The sequence below is a fragment of the Myotis yumanensis genome, unplaced genomic scaffold (assembly GCF_028538775.1).
Source record: "Myotis yumanensis isolate MYYU_CA2020_CCGP unplaced genomic scaffold, mMyoYum1.0.hap1 SCAF_10, whole genome shotgun sequence".
NCBI classification, from domain to species: Eukaryota; Metazoa; Chordata; class Mammalia; order Chiroptera; family Vespertilionidae; genus Myotis; species Myotis yumanensis.
Genome location: NW_027223761.1, coordinates 76,518,142 through 76,543,282, shown reverse-complemented (window position 1 = coordinate 76,543,282; position 25,141 = coordinate 76,518,142). Strand labels below are relative to the sequence as shown.

The following is a 25,141-nucleotide window of genomic DNA, read 5'->3' as shown; positions in this document are numbered from 1 at the left end:
TGGCCTACTTCAAAGATCTAGAACAAACTCTCCAAAAATTCATCTGGAATAAAAAAAGACCCCGAATAGCTGTAGCGATCCTGAGAAAGAACAAAGTAGGTGGGATCTTAATGCCAGATATCAAGCTGTATTACAAAGCCACTGTTCTCAAAACTGCCTGGTACTGGCACAAGAACAGACATATAGATCAGTGGAATAGAATAGAGAGTCCAGAAATTAGCCTGAACCAATATGCTCAATTAATATTTGACAAAGGAGGCAAGAACATACAATGGAGCCAAGATAGTCTCTTCAATAAATGGTGTTGGGAAAATTGGACAGACATATGCAAGAAAATGAAACTAGACCACCAACTTACACCATACACAAAAATAAACTCAAAATGGATAAAGGACTTAAATGTATGACAGGAAACCATAAAAATTCTAGAAGAATCCAAAGGCAACAAAATCTCAGACATATGCCAAAGCAATTTCTTCACTGATACTGCTCCTAGGGCAGTTGAAACTAAAGAGAAAATGAACAAATGGGACTACATCAAAATAAAAAGCTTCTGCACAGCAAAAGAAACCATCAACAAAACAACAAGAAAACCCACTGCTTGGGAAAACATATTTGCCAACGTCATATCTGATAAGGGCCTAATCTCCAAAATTTATAGGGAACATACAACTTAACAAAAAGAAGATAAACAATCCAATCAAAAAATGGGCAAAGGATCTAAATAGACACCTTTCAAAAGAGGACATTCAGAAAGCCAAGAGACATATGAAAACATGCTCAAAGTCACTAATCATCCGAGAGATGCAAATCAAAACAACAATGAGGTACCATCTCACACCTGTCAGAATGGCTATCATCAACAAATCAACAAACGACAAGTGCTGGAAAGGATGTGGAGAAAAAGGAACACTTGTGCACTGCTGGTGGGAATGCAGACTGGTGCAGCCACTATGGAAGACAGTATGGAGTTTCCTCAAAAAGCTGGAAATGGAACTCCCATTTGACCCTGTGATCCCACTTCTAGGAATATATCCCAAGAAATCAGAAACACCAATCAGAAAGGATATATGCACCCCTATGTTCATAGCAGCACAATTCACCATAGCTAAGATCTGGAAACAGCCTAAGTGCCCATCAGTAGATGAATGGATTAGAAAACTTTGGTACATCTACACGATGGAATACTATGCTGCTGTAAAAAAGAAGGAACTCTTACCATTTGCAACGGCATGGATGGAGCTGGAGAGCATTATGCTAAGTGAAATAAGCCAGTCAATGAAGGAAAAATACCACATGATCTCACTCATTCATGAATAATAAAGACCATTACAAACTTTTGAACAATAATAGATGCAGAGGCAGAGGTGCCTCAAACTGATTGTCAAACTGCAGTGGGAAGGCCAGAGAGGGTTGGGGGCAGAAGGGAGGGGAGTAAGAGATCAACCGAAGGACTTGTATGCATGCATATAAGCATAACTAATGGACATAAGACACTGGGGGGTAAGGGAGGGTAGGGGATTGTCAAGGATGGGAGGGGGAAGGACACATATGTAATACCCTTTGTAATACTTATTATAATTTTTTTTAAAAGAATTTAAAAAAAAGATTTTTTATTGGAAACAATGAAAGAACTAATAGAAGAAAAAAGAAAGTGGAGGGGAGTTTGCAGGTTGGAGCAGGAGTTCCACTTACCATCGTTAAACCTAATCATTCGAGGTGGCATTTGGGGAAGAAGAACCGGAATGTGCGGCAGCGGAGCGCATCAGCGGTGGCCAGAGTCCGGGCTTCCTCTGGCCCAGCTGGCACTGCTGTTTGGAAGAGGGGATCTCACCGTCTTTTCCATGAGCGCAAAGGGTCAGGACTCTAAGTGGATCTCTCTCCTTTAAAAATGTCTGTGACAATAAATGTGTGCATGGGATCTGCTTAAGTAGGAATTCCTTTGAAATTCTTGTTTCTCATTTCCCACCACGGCCCAGAGGTAGACATCAGCCACATTTGAGTAAGAAACCCTTCAGCCTTGCCATGTTCTCCAGCCCCTTGAGAGTCATGTTCTGTTTGGAAAGAGTGGAGAAAATGAAGGCTGTTTTTTCACTTGGCGTAAGAATATCCTTCTCAGAGCAGCAAAGGTTCTGTGAGAGTAACGGGATCCAGATGTGGGAGCTGGCTGCTGGCGCTCGGCATGTGGGCCATGAACTCTGCGGGCAGAAGCAGCCTCCAATGCCTTAGCGAGTGCCCCGGGGCTCCAGGAAGGGCCAGCACCCAGGTGGCGGATGGCCTGCGCACAGCATCTGGGCTTCATGGGCCCCTTGTACCTTGGAATTTGAGCCGCAGAAGGGCATAGAAAAGATCCTGCTTGCCCTTAAGGTGGATGGCACTGTGCTGTCACCTGCTCTGTAAGACCCCATGGGCCCTGTCAGTTCTGGGCTTGCTCCGGTCTATTGGGAGGTGGTGAGTTGGAGGGCCAGGTTGCTTGTTAACTGGAATGGAAACAGTTTACCCTCTACTTGCAGAGGCAGCATTGCACAGTAGAAAGAACACTTAGCTGGAAGCCACATGGCCTGGGCTCTGGGGCCACCCTGGCCCTACTTAGAAGTGACCTTCAGGAATTCACTGTACCTCGCTTTTCTCATCCAGAAAATGAGGAGGCAGGACATGGTGATGGTTGAGACTCCTTCCGGCTCCCTCAGTCTAGAATTGAGGGGCACCTGACTTCACAGGGAGAAGAGTGATGAGAGAAGCAGCCCAGCCAGTCACACTGGTGCCGTGGCTGCAGTGTCCCTCGTCTCACACTGTTCCATTGCACCCCTGTGTGCTGTGGGCAGCATGCAGGGAAGGGAGGCGAAGACTGCATTCTCTCAGGAAGAATTCAGTCCTGAGCCCCAAATGAGTAATCAGCAGCTAACCAAGTGAGGGAGAGACCAGCTGCCCCTCCATCGCTGTAATATTTCTTCCAAACCAGTGTTTGCAGTCTTTGAGCCCCTGCCTCTTATCCTCACAGTGGAGTGTTCAGCATCCTCTCCCAGCTGGACCCCGTGCCTGACTCCTCCCCTTACTCTGGCTCCTTCGCTTTTCGGTCTCTGTCTCCTCCAAGCCATCCTTCTCTGCTGCCCCTGATGGGCTTTGCCATGGTCTGCTTTGTCTGTTGGTAGGAGGTTAGGAAAACCTTGCCCCCAGTAGCTGAGATGCCCCCCATCTCAGCCCCCACTCAGGCCCTTTGATTCCTCCATTTTGCTGAGCACAACTGTGGTCCCTTCATCAAATGCGGGCAGACGGAGACCTGCAGCAGCTCTGCCTGCAAGTCCCTCACCATGGCAACCAGCATTCCCACCTCCACTGTGCAGGGAAAATGGCTGTTCTAAGGAAGGGCTTACAGAGTCTTCATTACCCGGCCTGTTTTGTCCAAGCCCCTCCTTCGCACGGGCTTTACGAAGCTACATGCATGGAACCAAACATCTGTTGGCCTTCAGATTTACTAAGAGGGAAGGAGGCAGAAGGAAGCTGAATCCAAATGAATAAAAACATTTCTTTTCTGCCCTAAAACTGTATTTTCATGGACACAGTTATCTGTCCTAAACAGATAAACAAGGAGCTGAATGAGTACAGGAATCTGAGATCCAGTGCAATGTATTTTGTCTTCTTGGTGTAGTGCAATGACAGAGCACGTGGCTATGCAAATAAAAATTCAGGTCAAGGAGCCAAGGTGCTCGGGGAACTTCCCAGGGCACGGCGCCAGCATTGCAGAAGGGGGTCTGCCTCATTGGGGTGGGATGTTTGATGCTGGCTCCTGTTATGGAAAGAGATGCACTGGTCCTAGAGTCATGAGAAAGGTGAGCATTGGCAAATCCATCTGGACCACCCCGTGGGGTCCTTCTCCATAGTCATTAGGCACAGCAGCGCGACAGGTTGGCAGGAGACCCCTGTGCCGAGTTCTGGAGCAGCAGGCTTCCCTCTCGCACACCCCTGGTTTCCAAAAGTAGCTGTCGAGCGGCTGTGTCCATGACTCTCAGAAGTGCTGCTGGTTGGAGTAGGACCGCAGCCTTCCCAGGGGCCCGACACACTTAGTGCGGAGGTCATCCCGGACCTCCCTGGGCACCGGCACTAGGAGGCAGAGGCAACAGTGCCACAGCGAGTGGTCTGACCGTGTCCACTCCTGGAATCGACATGAGGACCCATGGAATCTATGACAGTGACCGGTTCTTAAAACCCAAACAACCACCTCCCCCTGCTCTACACATGAGTGGGGACACGCCAGTTTTGAATGAAAGCTCTCGGTTTTATTCTTAGGAATGTGAATGTGTGTTTAAACTGGACTTCGTCTTTTTCAGTTTCTCTGCAGGTGGATATTGTTCCCAGCCAGGGGGAAATCAGCGTTGGAGAGTCCAAATTCTTCTTATGCCAAGGCAAGTGCCCGGGGCCCACTGCATGCAGGGAATCCTCCCAGCAGACCCACAGCCACGGGCTGTGTGCTGGCTGATCGCACCACACCCAGAATTCTTGGTTTTGCTTTGCTGCAGGGTCAACAGTGTGAATTGGGAGCCAAGGAGGCTCTCAGGCCCTCTCCCTCCCCTCTCAAAGGGCAGCCCCAGCACAGGGAACTGTATCTGGACTTGCACTTGGTGGTGGAGCACTAGGGATATTCCTGAGAGAGTCAGCACAACTCCCAGAAGAGGGAGTCAGCTCTGAGCCCCCACTCAGTACACCTCCAGAGATCGTAACTGACAGCAGAGGAAGAAATGGTGCCTCAGTGAGTCAGTGTGAGGCTTATTTCTCAGAATCCCCAGAACACGAAAGCCCAAGCGCAAAACTTGCTGAAAGGAAATGGAGCACTGGTATCTCTGCAGTGCGGACACGTGTCCCGGGTTTGCGGGTCTATTGTGAATTCAATATTCTGTCCCGTTGCCCCCACCAGAGCTCTAGGATGGTCAGAGCCGGTGTCCTTGTTTTCTCTTTAGAAATTATGCCCCGTTTCCACAGCTCAGATAATTACCAGGAGCTGTCCTGTGCAGGATCAGGCTTCAGATTAAGCTTTGGATTCTCTGTAAGTGACACGACTGGGATTTGGAAAGTGGGGGAACCAGGGAAGAGCTGAGCTAGGTGTGAACTGTGGCATTTAACAAGCCACTTTCAGCACGAGGGGCCTTGAAATGCTATCCTGATTTGCGGTGGGTGAGGCGGCTGTGGCCGCCGGATGTGTTCACTCCAGCTCCACCTTCGTTTTGGCAATTTACACGATCTGGGGATGCAGCCTGGAGCCCGCAGCACATCTTGCAAATAGCGATATTTATTGAAAACATAATGGGCCCTGAGAGGAAAGCTGCTTCATTTCCATACCAAGCATCTGTGGGGGGAAGGTGGTGTGAGCTGGGGAGGCGTGTGCAGAGGGCTGGGTGGAGCCATGTGGCCGGGTCCAGAGCCCTGGTCCAGCTCAGTGTCTGGGACAGCGGAGCAGCAATGTCTGCCCCTCTGCAGTGCCGGGGAAAGGACATTCGGCTGATTCTAGCTGTCTTCTTCTCAGCATTGAAGGAGATGAATTTGTCTGTCTGTGGCAGGGCTGCTGGAATGCCAGTCATGCCAGTTTGTGCAGGCAGATGCTAGAATAAAGTAGTTGGGGTCCACACTCCTAGGCTAACCAGTGTCTCATCTTCCACTCAAGAGACCACAATCTGAGCCTTTGAACACAAACTGATCACTTAGCTCAAACCAGCTAGTTTCTCAATCTCAGCTCCTAGATATGCTGACTCCCTTTGCCCCACCCCCCACCCCCTCTCATTCGTGAGGCTGTAAACTCCTAGCTGAGTGCTCGGCACACAGTAGGTCCTCAGCAAATATCTCCTCTCTTCCCTTGCTAAGGATAGGACAGCTATGAGATACTGGCACAAGTACTTGTTGAGTCCCTTCCAAATACCGTAAGTGGTGTTATGTAATCACAGTTCAACACAGAAGCCAGAGTGACACTCTACGGAAATGGTCATGCTCCCCAGTCATCACACCCGATGGTCTCATACGGTAGCTCTTACTGAGTACCACTGACCCCGGAGGGGACTTTGTCTTTTTACTTGTGTGGTTCTAAAATAATCTCTTCCTCTTCAGTGGCAGGGGAAGCCAAAGATAAAGACATCTCCTGGTTCTCCCCCAATGGAGAAAAGCTCACCCCGAACCAGCAGCGGATCTCAGTGGTATGGAATGACGACTCTTCTTCCACCCTCACCATCTACAATGCTGACATTGACGATGCCGGCATTTACAAGTGTGTGGTCACTGGCGAGGACGGCAGTGAGTCAGAGGCCACAGTCAACGTGAAGATCTTCCGTAAGAGCCTTCTTCTCCTCCTATATTTGTCCTCGTCTTTGGCCAGGAAGATACATGGGCAGCAGGCAGAGTGGGATGGCAATAAAGGACCTGCTGAGGGCTTGACAGGGCTTCTCCCCTTCTTTCCTCACCCTAAGTCTTTTCTGAATTGTACTAAGAGCTCCGATATGCTCTTAAATGATCCTGACCCAACTCAGAACTCACAACCCGGGTTCATGCTGGTCATAGCAACCTCCCACTGACCTCCAACTCTAAATTCAAACTACACAGTTCCCAGAGAACTATTATGGGTGCCCCATCCCTTCCCCGAGTGTTGATTAACTGTTGTACAATTCAGGGTCCCCTCTTATTTCACTCTCCCATGCTGGTAATGGAGTCAAAAAGCTCAGTGGAGGGTTAGGGGGATATTATTTATTAGAACTCTGTCCCTCTCAGAACAGGCAGCTCCAATTGCTACTTGGTCTAATGGTGGCCTCTCATCGCCTTGTAATCTTGCATCTGTCCCATTGGCCAGTGTAATGGTCGGTGACAACTAATGGAACGGTATGGATTGTCATGGTATTTATTGCCATTATTGCCTTTCTTCTGTTCTATTCTTTAAAATTCTCTCTGCTGTAGTAAAGTTGAGGCTGGGGTACCACACAGAGTGGGAGACAAAGAAAGGATTGATAACTCCTGCTATTCATTGTAGAATAGGTGTTCTACCAGTTCATTCTACGTATGCACTGTGTCTCAATGGCACTATTCCACATGGCAAGGTACCCTGGTAAAGACCTTCCTTTTGCTCCACAGATGTTTCATACACAAAGTGTGATAAATTTAGCACTCAGTGATAGACATTGATTGCCAAATTTCCACAACATATTCCCCTACTTATGCCAGCCACTCCACCTGGCATCTTTGACCAAGTACTGGGTGGAACCCTCTCTATACTACTGTATATATGTCTTGAGAGTTGCCTGCAACTGGAATCCAGGCAGTATGGCTCCAGTGGAAAGGCATCTTTGTGGGAAAACCAGCTGTTTTCCCTCACTCTTCTCTTGCTCGTTTTCCAGAGAAGCTCATGTTCAAGAATGCACCAACTCCCCAGGAGTTCAGGGAGGGGGAAGACGCAGTGATCGTGTGTGATGTGGTCAGCTCTCTACCACCAACCATCATCTGGAAACACAAAGGTCGAGATGTCATCCTGAAAAAAGATGGTGAGACCTGAATTCCCTGGCAGCTACCTTACCCCTGGGCCACCAAGTCCTCTAGGGTTCCACCTCTGCCGGCCTGTGAGGCATTTAGACCCAAACTCTAGTGTCCCTCCCAGATCCACATGCAGTTTAGGTCCTAAATGGGTATATGTCTGTGGCTTGTATGTTCAGGGACTTCCTCCAAAGAAAGGGACAAGTTTACAATAGACATTTGCTCTTGGCTCTATGTCAGAGCCAGGGACACATTTTCTTATTTCAGCGTAAAGCTCCACCCCATAAGACTGAAGCTAGGAAAAGGGAAGGGCTCAGCGACCTTCCTACAGACACAAGTTCTCTAACTGATCCTTGGACAAACCTGCCTCTTGTCTCTTCTAGTCCGATTCATAGTCCTGTCCAACAACTACCTGCAGATTCGGAACATCAAGAAAACAGATGAGGGTACTTACCGATGTGAGGGCAGGATCCTGGCACGGGGGGAGATCAACTTCAAGGACATTCAGGTCATTGTGAATGGTGAGGAGATCTGTTCTTCCTACTATCTCCATTGCTACAACCTTGGTCCCCAATATCATTCTCTTCAACCTCCTCTTTGGTGTATAAAATGTAGACTCATTCGATCTCAGCCGAATCCCCCTACCTCCTATTGCCTCCCGCTTGGTTCTTTCTAAAAAACAATATATATATACTTGTCTTTTGGGTTTCCCTCAACTATGGGGCCTATTAGTGCAGTTTTTAATGTCCTTCATTGTCTTGAACCACTGGAAACTTTCCCCGGGCTTACTAATACATTCTGATTCAGACTTCACTGTCCTTGATGCTACCGTAATTGTAAAATTAGTCCCCTGGTTCAGTGTGCAATGAAAATATTATAATCAATTCAGGCCTTAGAACAGTCAGAATCATGGCCCATGGGCTTATTAATCTTAATTTGCAATGTCAAATAAACACACCAGTGGAATCGATCTGACATTTACAAGATGTCTACAGGAAATTATAATGTCAGTATTAAGAAAATAAGCATATCATGGTCAGATTGTTTTGGCTATTGATATATACTTTTGCTAAACCCTCCCCCTTCATTCCTTTGGTAAAACAGTTGGTGCACAGGGCTGTTTATGACATTTCCAGAGAAATGTCACTCTGGTGCACTGGTGCATTTAAAATCGGCATTAACCATTTAATCACCGGGATCAGGAGTTTCAACATTTTCCAGTATGAAGAATCCCATTTTGAACATCAAGTTCCCTAGCCATGGTAGTTGTAAGTTGAATATGCACTGATTGAAATAATATATAATAATAAATAGCTGCTATGAATTGAATGCCATTTTAAAATGAATAAAAAGCATTAATATAGCTTCAAGAGCTATATTACTAAAATACAACATTTTACAGGAGTGAGCAAAAGTAGATTAATAATAATAAATATAGTCATTAATAAATAAATAATAATACACCTGTAATCCTACTTTTGCCCACACCTGTATATTGTTATAAAACACTAGTGCATTTTATTTATTCAGGGGTGAGTTATTTATTCAGTTTACAATAATTATGTAGTACGTGCCTGAATTGAGATCCCTTACACTAACTCTGCAACTGCCCAGGACTCTTGACCCCCAGGTGTGACCCTTGACCTAGGGTTCCCTAGAAGTGCCGCTTCTCCAGGCCACTGGATTCTTCCAACCACCCCTGACAGCCCTTCTTTCCTTCAGTACCGCCCACCGTCCAGGCCAGGCAAAGCATCGTGAATGCCACCGCCAACCTCGGCCAGTCCGTCACCCTGGTGTGTGATGCTGAAGGCTTCCCGGAGCCCACCATGAGCTGGACAAAGTAAGACCCGGCTCCTGCGTTGGATCAGGGACTAGTGGAGAAGGGGCCAGGACAGGGCCTGCTCCGGGTTGGCATTGCCATGGAGCAGGGACAGACTGCATGGGGATGTCACCGACTCCGGGTGCAGGATACACTCCCCTGCACGGTGCTCCTGCCTTGTGCACCAGATTCCTCCTGCATCCTCAGTCTGTGTGTAAAGAGCATGGTTTTGGAGGCCCTCTTTGGTATGTCTGTGAGTGCAGTTTACAGCCCAGGGACAGGATCAGAGGTTTGGGTGGAGGAATCTAAGGTATATGTGTAAATGCAATTCGGTGTCTTAACTTTTTGTGAAGACTGAGCCTTTCCCATGGGCTCAGACTGCATTTTATGGAAATTAAAAACAAACATCTTCCCTCTGTGGTCAAAATCATGGTCCTTTGCCTTGGTGCACCCTGTAGGGACGGGGATCTGATAGAGAATGAGGAAGACGAGAAGTACGTCTTTAGTGACGACAGTTCGGAGCTGACCATCAGGAAGGTGGATAAGAACGACGAGGCTGAGTATGTCTGCATCGCCGAGAACAAGGCTGGAGAGCAGGATGCGTCCATCCACCTCAAAGTTTTTGGTAAGGACAGTGGGGGTCAAGGTCACTAAATTCCCCTTACCCTGCACACTCAATCCATCCACAAGAGCCTGTCCACTCTGCCTCAGAATTTATCCCAAGTGCAGCCTCTTCTTACCAGCTCTGCCACCTATGCCCCAGTTCAAGCCACCCTCCCGCTCCCCTGGTCAATGAGACAGCCTCCTATCTGGTCTCCCTGCCTACCTCCCATAGGTCCCCTTCATCCCCTCCTGCTTACTCCCTAAGTGTGAGATGACCTGAGTGTCACTCCTCTGTTTAAAGCCCTCCCGTGACTTCCTATTGCAATCAGAATAAAATCTAGACTCCCTACCCTGGCCCACAAGACTAAACCTGAGCTAGCCCACCTTCCTTCCCCATCTCATCCTTCCTCCACTTTGTTCCACACTTAAAAGCTTCAGGCCTCCTTTCTGTCCCTCAGGCACAGCACGCTTGTTCCCTGCCTCAGGGATGTTGCACTTGATGTTCCTTCTGCTTGGAATATCACTCACCCAGATCTGCTCGCAGCTGCTTCTCCTCTTTCATCATTCAGATCTCAACTCAACCACCTTCTCAATGAATCCTCCCTTCACTGCCCTGCCTCTGTATCACCACCAGCTCCCCTGCCTCCACTAATCTCTTCCATTAACCTTACTGTGTCTTCTTCATTGTACTTATCAGTACCTGAGCTGACCTCATTTACATATTTGTTCTGGGAATTGTTTGTCTCTCACCTCCACTAAGTGTGTAGACTCCAAGATGGTGGAGCACACACTTAGTGGTGGTGAGAGACTTAGTCACGTACATTGCCTTTTCCCTGGCACTCCCAACACCACCAGACTCATCATAGGCTTTTGGTACATATTAGTGACCAGTGCTTCCGTTTCCCTTTTCTTCTTTCCCTGGCCTATGTGAAACAGCATCATAAAAGTCATGAAAAGAACCTCCACACTTCTATTCACATCTTCTTTATAAACTCAGTTAACTTCCATGCATTTAGAACTGAAATAAACTTTGACTTGACCTAACCTTGGAAAAAAGATTTGTAGTGGGAAAATGTTCAACCTAATAGCTCTCTACTCTCTCTGCTCATCTTTTTAAAAACCACAGCTAAACCCGGCTGATGTAGCTCAGTGGTTGAGTGTTGACCTATGGACCAGGAGATCACAGTTCGATTCCTCTGCAGGGCACATGCCCATGTTGCAGGCTCGATCCCCAATAGGGGGCCTGCAGGAGGCAGCTAATCAATGATTCTCTCTCATCATTGATGTTTCTCTATCTCCCTCTCCCTTCCTCTCTCTGAAGTCAATAAAAGTATATAAAAAAACACGGACAGCTAAGCTGATCCATTATAGATAGTGCTACTAGAGCAGGTGTCAGAGGCTCATGCCTGGAAAGCTGCGTGGGACCTGCTTGTTTAGCCTGATCAGGAGAACTGATCCATGTTTGTAAACAGAGCTTTGAAAATCAAGCGTTTATATACAATTGGACTTGCTAATCACAGATGAATCCTATTTATTCATTTATAACAATTGGGTTTATAAACAGTGTATCAGTTTGATTCAGATTAATTCAGTATGAGCACATACTTGAAGGTGAAAGCTAAACTTCTTGAAAATATTCTTGACAGTCATTTCTCTAATTCTGACTAGTCTTCCCAGTCACACTAAGTTTTTTTTTTTCATATTATAGAGAGAGACAAATGCATTTGTTAATTTATTCCTTCATTCAACAAGTATTTATTGAATACCATTGTTGCTAAACAGAGGAGCTAAAGATACAGCCCTTTGACCCTGAGATGAATGAAAGAGATTGACATATAAGCACATAAATTATAATAGATAGTGTCATTCAGCAACATTTGAGTGCCCCGTATCGGCTCAGCCATTGCCATGGTCACAAGGATGAATGACACGCACTCTTTGCTCATAAGTAGGTTCTGTTCTCATCAGTGGGTTCCCTAGCTCATGAAGATGGCCAACACTCAAATATTTAATCCTTTATAATGACTTGATAACAGCAATATGCACTGTGTTTTGTAGAAAGGATCTCTGGTCCTGCATGACACAGAAGTTAGGGAAACCCTTGCAAATGCTGTGCTAGTAAACTAGTTGGAGTTTCCCAGAAGAGGCAGGACAGGTGAGCATTGCAGGCCAACAGGCACAGGCACGGAGGCAGGAGGGGCACGTGTCCTAAATGTGAGCTAGTGGACAGGGACCTCTGTCTGTTCTACCCCCAGATATCCCCAGTGCCTGGGAGAGTGCTTGGCATGTAATAGGTTTTAGTATTTGGATAATTGAGGGAATAGAAATTAGTTTTGTGTGAATTAATCATCATGTATGTGGCAGAGAGATGAGCCTAAAAATGTATAATGATGACTTGTTTTAGAAAATTCTTTTAGATATTAGCCGCATAAAATAATAATAATAACAATACTGAACAGAAGTGAGCACTATAATGTGCTGAGCACTATGTGAAGTTCTATTCATAAATTAGCTCTTTTAATCCTCAACACAACCCTATGAGGTAGATTAATCATTATCCCCAATTTACAAATGAGGAAACTGAACAAAAGGAAATTAGGTGCCCTGTCCAAGAATCAAGCCCAGCTTGTAAATCCATTCCCTGAGCTATCAGTGGTAGTTGCTGTCCCATGAAACCCAATTTAACACGTATTATATTTAAACTCGAAGTCCAGTGCACCAAATTTCGTGCACTGGGGGGTGGTCCCTCAGCCTGGCCTGCGCCCTCTCGCAGTCCAGGCCCCCTCACTGCTTACCACCCGCCTGCTCACTGATCCTTACCACTCAGCTTGCTGCTCCTTCGTGCTGCCACGGAGGGGGGAGAGGCTCCTGCCACCGCTGCTGCACTCATCAGCTGTGAGCCCAGCTTCTGGCTGAGCGGTGCTCCTCCTGTGGGAGCGCACTGACCACCAGGGGGCAGCTCCTGCGTTGAGCGTCTGCCCCCTGATGGTCAGTGTGCATCATAGTGACAGGTCGTTCTGGTAGTTCCACCATAATGGTCACTTAGGCTTTTCTTATATAGATTACATGTGGAATGACTGGCGATAGTGAAATTGGTGTTCTCCTTTACCATCATGGACAACTTGGCTTCTCTGTGGAAGCACACTCGGTTCTAGCTTGGCTGGTTGAGGACAGCAGCTCACTTGGCTTCTCTTCCAGCCTCTCTGGTGGTGACAGCTGCACTGGGAAGGATGTGTGGGAGTGAGGCAGGAGCCATACAGGGCCATGCTGGAGTGAAGGGAGTGGTGGGGTCCAGGGAAGTGGGCAATGAGGTACAGAAAGTGAGATGTAGGAACTGTGGCAAGACAGGCTTTGTCTTTCTACCCACTGCCCTCACCAGGGATCCCCTCCTGCATATATCTCTCTCTCTTTTTTTCTCTCTCTCTCTGTCTCTGTCTCTCTCTCTCTCTCTCACACACACATACACACACACAGTCTCTCTCTCTCTCTCTCTCTCTCTCCCTCTCTCCCTCTCTTTCCCTCCCTCTCTCTCTTCTACCACAGTTTCTTTCCCAAAGCTGCAGCTGGGAGGATGTGCACTGGAGTATAGTAGAGCAACAGAAGAGAGGTGGCCTGACATCTACAGAGACAGGGGAAAAAACATGGTCTTAGGGACCATGTCTAGTCCAGCCCCATCCAGAATGAGAATGCTTCTCTGTAATATCTGGGGAAGAGTTCGCTAGCCTCCCTGGAGTAACCTAGTTCCCCATGTACACTCTCCCTTCCCTCTCCATTCATGTTCTTCACCTCCTTTTCTCCTCCTCCTTCTGGCCCGCACCATTGGTTTAGGAGATTGGTACTAGGGCCAGAGAACCAGGTTGGGAGAGGCCAGCTAGTTTGGGCTGCATCTTTCTTTCACCCTTTTTCTCACTGTCCTTCCCCTCAGGTTTGCAATCTGGGACTAGCACCAGGGGAGAAATGGGGCAGGCTCCCTAGTGGCATCCGAGTCCGCAGCAATGAGATAGGAGAGCAAAGAAACCTGTAGCTTAGACAATAAAGAAGCGCTCAGCACTCCTGTGGATCAAGAAGGGGTGGCAATTAGTATGGTAAGGACACATCTAATTAGGGTCTGCCATGATTGCACCTGACTGACATCATTTTCCTAAGAAAGGGAAACGTTCTAGTGTGCAGCGCCCTAGTTATCAGCCAGATGCTCTTTTTACTAAGTAGTTGCATCCTCTTTTCTTTAAATTTGGAAGTGAATTTCCATTGCTCCTCCCTGTGGGCCCTTCTGAAGGAGTATTTTTCCCCACAGATTCTTGTTATGCTCATATGAATGCTCTTAAGATCTCATGCTGCTGAGGGCTCAGGCGAGTTCATCAGTGGCAGAAGCTTTGCTTAGCTGGCCCCTAAGGACCAAAGCAGACCTTGTGAGTTACAGCAAAGGACAAATAAGTTGAAGGAAGGTGCACCTGGTCCAATGTCTCAGTTCACAGAAGCAGGACCCCACAGTCCTTGGACTGGGCTTGCAGAAGCCTGGGTTGGGGTGGGAGTAGACAAGGCTGGCCCACAGTGGCAGAGTGCAGAGCTGTGGACATGCTGGAAGAGGAGATCAGGGGTGCTCACAGGAAGGTCCACAGAGACAGGGGCAATGGCACAGTCTAGGGTATTAGGTCCCATGGGGCAGGTGGAGAATAGAACAGGGATCCAAAGTCAAGGGCCCACAACAGAGGTGAATTAAGATGGTGCAAGGGCCCGTGTAGATAAAACCTGGACAGATGCCTCTGGATGCCAGTGCGCAGAATGAAGAAACACTGCACCTGCCCGGCTTGCCCACTTTCCCAATGTAATGATCAGAGCACGCCTTTCCACTCCCTGGTGTGGTCCAATCTGGACAATGACTTATATCACTATTCTATTTCCAAGGCAGCATTCTCAGCCTGCAGTTAGTTCTGACAATAGCCCTGCTTCTGGAGTGCAGAGATGCTAAGTCATCAGTGGACGCTTCCTTCCTTCCAACAGCCTCTGTAGACCGTGCAAAATTAGTCATTGTTAATAATGTTTTTAATAAGAACATAGTTTTCCTTTTTCTAGAGACTTATATGGTGCACCCTGTATAACCATCTGCGAAATGGAGCCACCAAAACCAAATATTGTTAATAGACCTTAACTTGTCCTTCACCTTCTGTTAACCTTTGTCCACCAGGATCAAGCCCTGGGGTCAGGAGAAGGTCAGCAAACACTGTCTAGATCACAGCATCTGACTAGGTTTCAAGAGGCCAGAAATTCCAAAAACTGCCTTCAACATCCCCCGCAACCCCCTGCAAAAAAAAAAAAAGTTCAGTTTTAGTGAATTCAGTTGTCTGGCTGATTTTTTTTAACTTCTCAATCTGTGATTTTAGCACTAAACCTCCTTCTCAACAGCACTTAACACTTACTGCATCCAATATGAGCTGTGGCCTTTCTCAAAGTCCTATTTATCAAGGTACACACAAAGCCTTCCTAGAGGAAGACCTTATTCATGGGCTCCATGGATTCAAATGCATGATCCTTGGGCCACATTGGACTGCGATGAGCCCATGTGCTGGCGGGCAATAAAGGATTCGCTAAGCTGGCTGTTAGTACAGATTAACTTCAGGAGAATATTTGAACTATGTGGTAGTTTTATATAGAAGCAGATATTTTCCATAGAAAATGCACAGCTCTATCGTTATTTTCTGTTTATTAAAGCAGAATCAAGGGCCTCAATTTGGAGGCTGTATGTAGGCAGTAGTTTGTTAGCCTACATGGGGTTACTGGGTGAATCTGAATATAGAGGAAATGCAGTTCTTTCAAAAATTAGCCATAATTTTAATTTACTTATTTTTTATTTGTTTATCTAGCCTGGCCTTTTCTCTATTAGTGAAATAAGTTGTACTTGTGCAGTGTTATCTTTTCTATGGAAGGTTTAGCAGTTTCAGAGTATAATTGTTTTAAATTGGGAAAATTCAATTTTCTCTAATGTGTTAACATTTAACTCAGCTTTGAAATGCTTGTGCTTTCTTGCATTACCCAAAACATTTGGAAAATGAACTCATCTCAACTTATCTCCTTCCCACCCCAGCCCACTCCACAACCCGAGTTACCCACCACGTTTCCGTACTTGAGTTAATGCCACACAACTTCCCTGGGCATTACGAATCTCAGCATCGCCTGGCTCCTCCTCATTCCTTCTTTTGTTTCTTGCCATCCCTCCTACCCCTGCTCACTTGCAACTTCCCATAAAGCCTTTCTTTAGCATCTCTCTCAAATCCATCCCCTCGGGTCCCCCGACATGGCCAGATCAGAACTGTCACATCACAGCTGGGGCACTGCCAGAGCTCCCAAATTGTTTTCCCGCCTCAAGGTTTTCTCCTGCTAAATCATCTTGAATTTTTTCTAGATTAACCTTCTTGTCATGCAAATGACCACTTTCATCCCTCTGATCAAACAGTCAGTGGCCTCCACCTGCCACCGGACAGAATTCAAGCAAGAACATTAACAGGTGGTCAAGACTCTTTGTCAAAATGCAGCATTGCCTGCTCTGCTTTGATACACAAACACGTGACTCTCTTCCCAACCCTCTCGTCATGTATTCTTGCTTCTTTGTTTTTCTTCAACCAGTTTTCTACCCATGAAATGACTCAGTCTCCACCCCAAAGTTTCACCTACTGAAAATCTCATGACCCAGCCCAAAAGCTGTGTCCCCACCAAGAGGCCAACCAGAGGAGGGCTCTTCCTCTGCTCCATGCCTCTTGTATCCATTGCCCTCACTTAGCTCTCTTACTACACAGGGTGTTGTTTTTATTAGTCACTGCGGTGTTGCCGTGTGCCTGCCTTGTGGTAAGCCCTTGAGGCTTAGTATAGAGTACAGCCTATACTTAGAAGTAGATAAGCTTTGTTGTGCATGCTACCACTTAAACCTGCGGCACTGAGAAGGTTTGATAAACATTACAGGAATTACAGGAATGTTTTGTCTTTTCAGCAAAACCCAAAATCACTTATGTAGAGAACCAGACCGCCATGGAACTAGAGGAGCAGGTCACTCTTACCTGTGAAGCCTCGGGAGACCCCATTCCCTCTATCACCTGGAGAACTTCCACCCGAAACATCAGCAGCGAAGAAAAGGTATAATGTCGCCGCCCAAGAGTCTCAGGGCATGGCACGCAGACTCGAAGCGGACTGAGTCTGCCCAATGCCCAATTCTCCTCGGTGAGCCAGAAGGGGGATATGGTCACTGTAGTCCAGGTTCTGTGGCCTCCTCCTCCCCCCACCTGAATGCATCCTGCTCCACATCCTCTGACAATGGAAGAGGTGCAGTTCATTGCATAGATTGGCAGGGGGGTGATGTTAGTGGGTATGGTCAAGGTAGACGCTCTGGGGAGGAAGAAGGTAGTGATTTTCAAACCCAGGATTTGGGGCTGTGAGGAACAAGGCAAACTGACATCCTGGTGCTCCAGGTGATTTCATCCTCATCTCAGGAGCACCCAGGAAATGTCTCCTGGAAGTTATAGGGTCAGAACAAGCCTGTCAATTCTTCTCCTTGTATTTTGTATACTCATGCTATACATGCACTATGTGCACAAAAGCTTGGTTGCCTTTGTGTCTGCCTGTATTCTCGATCACATTTGTATATCATGTTGATCTAAAGGCAAAAATAATTAGCAGTTTCCACATGATGATGATTGCCCTAGGCTCTGCAGTGTATTCGCTGAGAGTGTAAGAACAACGTAGCAAGCTCTGTGACAAATTCAAACGACTGGGGAGGTTTCACTTGAAAACATGTGGATTTACAGGCCACCAGAAAGCTGTCTTTATTATGAACAATATGTAATAATTGAGGGGACCCCACAATGTGTAGCCCTTTGCTACCGACTGGGCCAAATGCAGGAGGGGAAAGAAGCTTGGTTTTAAAGCTACTTAAACCATCTTAGGGCACCTCTCCAGTCTCACCTCATATATCCTGTAGTAATGGGCTTTGTCACCTACTCAGAAGTAATGGCCTTCGATTCAAAGGGCATTTGTAATGGATTACTTATTGACCAAAATGTCAGAAATTATAGATCTTCACTCTTCTGCCTCCCTAAAGGAAATTCTTAGAGAGGGTAAACTCAAGTACATCCGAAAGAGAGAGTATGAGACACTAGAACCAAACTTGGATTCTGCACTTGAGGAATTGATTTCTGTCCCGCTAATAGAAAGCAAGGCTGAGTCAAAAGGAACAGAAATACCATTCCAAAACCAATTATTTTTCGCAAGTTTTACCTCCAGAGTTGAATTCGACTTAGCAAAAACTCAACGAAGGAACTGCTAAGTATTTTTGAAACTCACATATGCTGTTTGATATTGTACTGGAGTAAGAAATGTGGTGTTTACTTGATGCTTTCTTTATCAACATTGGGGTTAAACCTTCAGCTCAGATTTCTGCTCCTATCATGTGTGTTGTGTGGATTGAACTTGCATTCCAGGGCTTAAACCACAGGACCGCTGCCTGACAGGTTTTCCTACATTAGTCTTAAGAGTAGATTTGTCCAGAATGGCGCAGTGTATATCTTTGACCTCGGTGAAGGGCAGAGATAACATCTATCCCAGATGAACGATGCTTTTAAATTCTACATCTTTTCTAGGAATAGCTCAATAGCTAAGCTAGACCAGAAGAGTTATTAAGATTTCTGCCTACCTCAGCTCCTTTAATAGCTTGGTTCTCTAGCTTGTATCCGTGAATTCATTTTCACAGAATGAGAACAAATAACCAGGTACTAATATACACTCACACTCACTAAATACTGAGACCAAAGGTGTTCAGCAGAGACTTTCTCAAGCCAATGAATACTCACTTGTCAGTGAGTGTAGGTCCTTTGTCTCAACCAGAGATAATTATTTAAACCCTGCCACATAGGTGGTGTTGTTTTACCATAACAACAATGGTTTGCTTGACGTGACATTACTGGAACGTGAGTAAATCAATGTGAGAACAAGTCCTCCAAGCTGGCCAGTGCTGTGACGCCAGATGAGCACACCTACCTAATGAAGCCCTTACAGAAAAGCTGCCATTTATATTAATTCTCTACTGACATCAAAGAGGCGCAATGTCCAGCTTCATACCACGGATAGCCAATAATTAAGAAAGAAAGGTGGCCTCTTCCTGGGGGGTTGGACTCCAGATAGTAAGCTTCACTTTTACTTTGGTGGCTGCTTCTCATGTGCAACGCCATCTGAAGTTGCATGATATGTAATTAGGTATCGGCATGATTAGAGTCACAGAATTGTAGGAGTGGAAGAAAACAATTTTCTTTTTAAAATCAGGATGCTATGCTAAGCAGATAAGAATAGACAATCGTATTGAACTGCCGAGGTAAGGAAGGCTCCTGAGAATTAGATCACATAAAATGCCTGGATCATAGAGGGTTGGAAGGAAGCCACTCTTTGAGTTTATTTAGTCTTACCTGGCACTGCTTTCTAACGTATCTGCCAGACAGTCACTCAGCCCTGCCTGAAAGGTGACATTGTCAGCCCTCTGCAGGGCAGTCATTCAATGCTGATGACCAGGAGGTCTGCTTCTCAACCTTCCCACCTCTGGCAGCCAGTCTTTGTATGAGAGCTCTTAAAACAGCTACTCGAGTTTTCTTCAGTCTGTTCTTTACCTCACCAGTTGCCCCGTAATAGATGGCATCAGCTCACCGGTACTTCATTAAAATTTTGTGGTGCCCAGAGTCAATGATGAAGACTTCCATGGGTTATTACTCCCTTGATCTGGATGCTGTAATGCAGTTAGAGTTGTATTAGCACCTTCAGCAGTTTCCTCATCCTGTTGCCTTGTATTGAGCTTGTGGTCAACTAAAATGTTCAGGTCTCTTTTCCGTGAACTGCATTTAAGCCACATGCCTCCTATCCTGTTCTTATGCAATTGATTGCTTAATCAATCATGCAGAAATTTATTTTTATTTGTTAAAAATTGCATTTTGTTGGTTATAACCCAATGTTTCTCAATGGGGTCACAATGAAAACTTGGGAAGACTCTTCCTTTACTGGGACTATAAAGGATGATATTGCAAGATATGTAGCACCCGAATCTCCTCCCCCCTAAATACCAGTAGCCACTTCTAATCATGTGATTACCAAGATTTCACATGTGCAAACACTCTTGGACATGAGAACAACCATTTGAGTTTACCTTTCCAATCAGTCAAGAATGGCTTTCATCAGAACTATCCTTTAGAGGTCTGTGGGCCCAGGGAATTTCCATCCACATGCTCCCCTATTTTATTTATATATTGAAAGTAATGAGGTCTACAATCAGTGGAGACCCCAGCCCAAGCACAAGACCCAATGGCAGGCAATGGAGTTGTCTTCCCCATGCAACTGTCATCTAGCATTTGCATTGGCTATTGCTACAACCTTATATGAACACTTACTTAAAATATCTTTGTCCAGGTTACTGATAAAAATGTTGACTGGGACAGGGTCCAGTATAGAGCCTGTAGAATGTCACTAGGGCTTCCCTCTGGGTCATTGGCTAAGAAGGTAGAGTACCAAATTCCACAGTACCCTCTTGTGACTTTAATGACTTCCCTGGAAGGCTTAATGATCTTTTTAATAGAGTTAGTCACAATATAAGCTAATTAAAGCAACTTGGTCTTTTGCTTCACTGAGGAGAGAGGAGAAAAGGCTTCCAGCCATAGGCACATAGTTAGTGACTTTCTAATGAAATACTTGTTTTTCTTCATTAAAAAATTAAAATTAAAAAAACAATACAGTGAACTTGCATGTCACACCCTATTTGTGATCTTGTCTCTGGGTTTAGTCCAGTCACTTATTGGAGATTACTATCAACCTGCTAAGCTTCAGCTGGTTGAGTTGGCCTCGCTCCACAACTGATAATAGCTGGGCTAATACCATTAGGGTAGATCATTTGTCTGAAAGTTAGTTAATTTCTTAGTGCTCACTATTATGTTGACCAAAATCAAAACATATTTGAACATGACAATGGGTCAGTTAGATCAGTGTGTACAGAGGTCATTGATAATGCAGATACAAAGAAAGTTTGTGTGTCCATATTGTGTTCACAGCATTTCATTACTCTTCCTACCAGACTCATTTAACTATTGCCAGGGTACTTGAGTGGAGCTAAATTCCAGGTACCATTTACATTCTGGGTGAAACTTTGGGATGATAATTTGCATCATCTATCTCTGGCAGAACAAATTCGTAGTGTCCTTACTTGAACATGCCTTCGAAATAACTGGTGAATAAAAGCATCTGAAGCCTTAATGTTTAAGGAAAAGGAGAGGGGTGAAGAGTTGAGATCAGAAGAGATAAGGAGAAAAAATGAAAAGCATTCATGAACTTTGAATCTTGAGCTTCCCAAGTAGCCCGCAAATAAGAGAGATCTTTTGAAATTCTCTGCAAACTTTTTATCACCAAGAATTCCTCATTCAATACAAAGTAGGTGTTCACTTTTAAAATTGGAAAAGGTACCTGCATTGAGCAACCAGAGGCTGGCTTATCCAGCCTGTGGACAAGTTTCTAGCAGGAAATACTTTAGAATAGTGAAGGGATGTTCCACCTTAGTTTATATACATATTCCTGCAGACTCGTAAGGTAATAAAACATGAATATGAAAAAAACATGGAGCTAACAATTTTTGGAATAGTACTAGTCATATTCTCATTTATTTTATTGTGTTTTTGCATATCAGATTGTCTTAAAGCAGGCCACACGCCTTCACCAAGTTATCAGGGGCAAGGCATAGCCTACCATTCCACCCGTACTGGGAGGTCAAGCAACTAGAATAATTGTATTACTCGAAACTGCTTATTCTAAATGCCACAAAACCATAAGAATTTGGGAGAGACACAAGAAAATCAGATCTGAAAAGCAAACAACTCCATAGACATAACTCCTAAAAAACTACCTTGGTTCAAGCAGCCCTGGTGTGTGACAAACCAGCTTCTAAGTGATGTGGAATCGGCAACCACATTTGACATGTTGGCCCACTGCTTCTTTGGTCTATGCATGTTCCTCTGTCCTCACTTTCTTCATGTGACATAATCCAGCATTCTCATCCTCGTATCTCACAGGAGCTCCTTGCATTTAGTGGACCCCTACTAAATGTTTGCCAACTCATTTGCATTCCCTGGGTTGCATTGCTGTGTCTGGCATCTTCTCTATTCTTTTTCTATCTGAACACCAGGGACAATCAGGCCAGTCATGCCACCCAACAGAAAGAGCAATGCAGGTATGATGTCTCTGACTCCCAATATGAAAACAGAAAAACTGTAAACAGAGTAGATTCTCAAGTGCCAGATAATTTTTTTTAAATATAGATGTGGGTAGAAAAAGACCCAACCTCTGTGTCCCTGAGATGGCTCACTCTTTAGAGTGCCGTGTTTGCTGAAGATGGAGCCTGCTGGAGCCTGCATGCATTCAGTGTGGTATCCTTCAGGCTTCCTGACTGGTAGTCTTAAAGACTTCATACCTCTTATTCCTAATGTGTCTTATGCTTTTTTGTTGTTGTTCCTTTTTTTAAATAAAAATTTTATTTTTCATAGTATGCATGCAGAGTTATAAAATGCATGAGCACAAAATGGCATAAGTGTATTTGTGATAAGCTGTCCTATAAAATCCAAAGGAGGAAGCTCACTCTATAAGTATCTATAGATTATATGGTTAGAACTAATAGTGTCACCAAATATTACGAGGGACATTAAGAAATTCTGGTCTAGGAGCAGCTTATAATATGTCTGCTGGTGTCCGTGTGTATGTCTATTGGAGATGAGGGAGGCCTATACCTTTGAATGATACAGCCTAATGTGCATAAGGTGGGGGTGAGGTGGGAGGGAGCTGAACATAAGCCAAGTCCTTGGTTAAGCTGGGTGATAAGCACACCATGGACAGTGGGCCTTGGAAAAGTTCTGAATTGGAAAGAAGCTGCATGTGCACGGAGTGCAGTGTGATTCACCAGTTCTCTAAAGCAATGTTGTAAACTTTTACTGCTTTCTTGTTGTGTTTTATATCTTGTTCTCTCCAGGCTTCGTGGACTCGACCAGAGAAGCAAGAGGTATAGCTTACCTGACCACTAGCCAGTCTTTAGTTTTGAAAGCATTGCGGTTTAACTCACCATTATAGTTAACAACCAGACATGCTAAACTAATTAGTAACTTAGATTAAAGAATAGGTCAGTAGTGGTAGCTGTTACTTAGCAATAGTGTCATTTTAGGGTGAGCAAGCAAGCTGTGTTGGGAGTGGGTGAACAAATCCTTATTGTTTTCTAAGATTGGATTTTAGTCTCTTGATGGTGCTGGGAAAATCACATCCAGGTAATTACACTTAAATCCCCCCAATTCCCAGGCCCATCACTATGAAATGGTGAATTTTTTTTACTCTCACCTGGTTGATGTGGCTTCGGATCATGAAACCCACTTGGCCCTTTCCCTTCCAGCTCAACTCATCTTGTTGCTCGCTTATTTTACAATGATTGGTCTTGGTAAATGATCACTTCACATCTCATCTTGAAGCAATGCAAATGACATGTCTCATTGGTTCTCCCAAACTGTTAAATGTGTCTATGCTACTTTCACAGTGTTAAATTGATGAGCTTAGAATGATTTGGCACAAATGGCTTTATGTGTTTGTTTGTTTTTAAAGTCGGTAGCCATTGGCCTTTGAAATTTCTCTGATTCCTTGCTTCATTTGGGGTGATTTGGGACTTAGTTTGAAAATTGAGGCTAATTATTCATCTTTTGATTTTAATTGTTACACCCCCAAGCTCCTGCTCATGGTCATGAGTATCCCTTTTTACCTGATTTGTGCAACTGAGTGACAGATAGTGAAATAAAAACCAGTATAGTTTAGATGAGGTTCAAGGACCTAATCTATGAATATTTTATGGGGAAAAAAAAAAGCTTTGTCTCTTCTCCAGATGAAACTTTGGTATTGTAATGCTATAAACATAGAATCTAGCGAGCAATCCTATAGGTTGTATTATCTCTCCTCTTAGCCTTTCGGAAATGATAATTATTCAGAACACGTAACTCATGTGTTCAGGTCACGGCTATAAATATGTAATTCTGTTTAATATTTGAAGCTGCCTGCCTGTCCCCAGGCGCGATGTTAGTTTCTGCACATGAACACATTGCCATCGTCAGCTCCAGTTCATTATCAGCTCTCTTTGCCTCAGACCTTCCTCATGTCAGAGGGGCTGCAGTTCAGTGCACATCTCACTGAAATGCTCCTTCCTGGGGCACAGGAATCGCTCAGTGCTGTCACGGGCTGGGTGTTTTATTGCTTCAAAGTCCTGGACCCACTGGGACTGGGGAAGGGAGAGAAGGGTCAGTTATCAGCTCCTTCTGAGCAGCTACAGATCTCATTCTGCTTGGACTTGTACACCTTCCCCCCGTCCTTTTGACCTAGACCTGGAGGAGCTGAGGTTTATCAGGGAGCATTAAGAAGATGTTAAGTTAATTATTATCATAAGCGGAAGTAATGGGTTTGTTCCCAGCAAAGCAAACACCTCACTCCGTTTTCCAGAAGTGTCCTTATCTGCAGTATCTCGCTCTGGACATCATTGACTTTCAAATGAGTGCCACTGTCGGGCTCAGAAGTTCCGTTCCCTCCTATTTGTCTCACTCAGAGATGAAGACCGTAAGTCCAGAAGGCAGATTTGGTTCTGGCCAATTCCATTCTGTAAGCTCTGAAAAGTCTTCACACTCTTACCTGGAAGAAGAAAGACAAAAATGTTTCGATGAGAGGATTAATTATAACTGCCCTTCATACTCTTGCAAAACAGGGTCTTCTTGTCATAATGATCTTCTCCTTCTTGCCCAGAATTCATCTGCTTTCTCCTCCCGAGCCTGAATTATCAGTGCGACGTTTGGTCTGCATGGCTGTAGGTGGCACTCCCGGACTTTGTCCCGATGCCAGAGTAAACATTTCAAAGGGCCCAGTCACACTAACTGTGTCCCCTGGAGAGAGAACTGGGCACCTAAAATAATCCCATCATCAGTCCTGTTCCTGAGCCGCTGCAAAATAAGAATTCTTTACGGAGGGCCACCTACTGGCCCGTCGACATCATTAAATTAGAAAGATTTCCAGATAGTGAAATTGAGGAAAGAGACCAGCTAAAAGGGGAGAAAAAAGTACAGCTGTCAGTATAACCATTTCATGAAATGGTTGTGAAATGTGATGGGGCTTAAGTGGCTGAGCTGGACTAAATCTACTTCT

The 25,141-nt window shown here is 45.2% G+C and overlaps 1 protein-coding gene across 6 annotated transcripts in view; it reads left to right on the top strand.

The window, feature by feature from the left end:
• Positions 1 to 25,141, top strand: part of NCAM1 (neural cell adhesion molecule 1) — a 337,712-nt gene that overhangs the window by 268,958 nt on the left and 43,613 nt on the right. For 3 of the 6 annotated variants that reach the window (XM_070426025.1, XM_070426027.1, XM_070426029.1), the window contains exons 2-9: positions 4,329 to 4,403; positions 6,094 to 6,312; positions 7,368 to 7,511; positions 7,884 to 8,021; positions 9,223 to 9,340; positions 9,778 to 9,944; positions 16,905 to 17,047; positions 22,950 to 22,979. In XM_070426025.1, coding sequence (XP_070282126.1) covers positions 4,329 to 4,403; positions 6,094 to 6,312; positions 7,368 to 7,511; positions 7,884 to 8,021; positions 9,223 to 9,340; positions 9,778 to 9,944; positions 16,905 to 17,047; positions 22,950 to 22,979 — 1,034 coding nt within the window. The remainder of the gene's footprint in view (positions 1 to 4,328; positions 4,404 to 6,093; positions 6,313 to 7,367; positions 7,512 to 7,883; positions 8,022 to 9,222; positions 9,341 to 9,777; positions 9,945 to 16,904; positions 17,048 to 22,949; positions 22,980 to 25,141) is intronic. The other 3 variants (XM_070426026.1, XM_070426028.1, XM_070426030.1) reach the window with 1 other exon arrangement.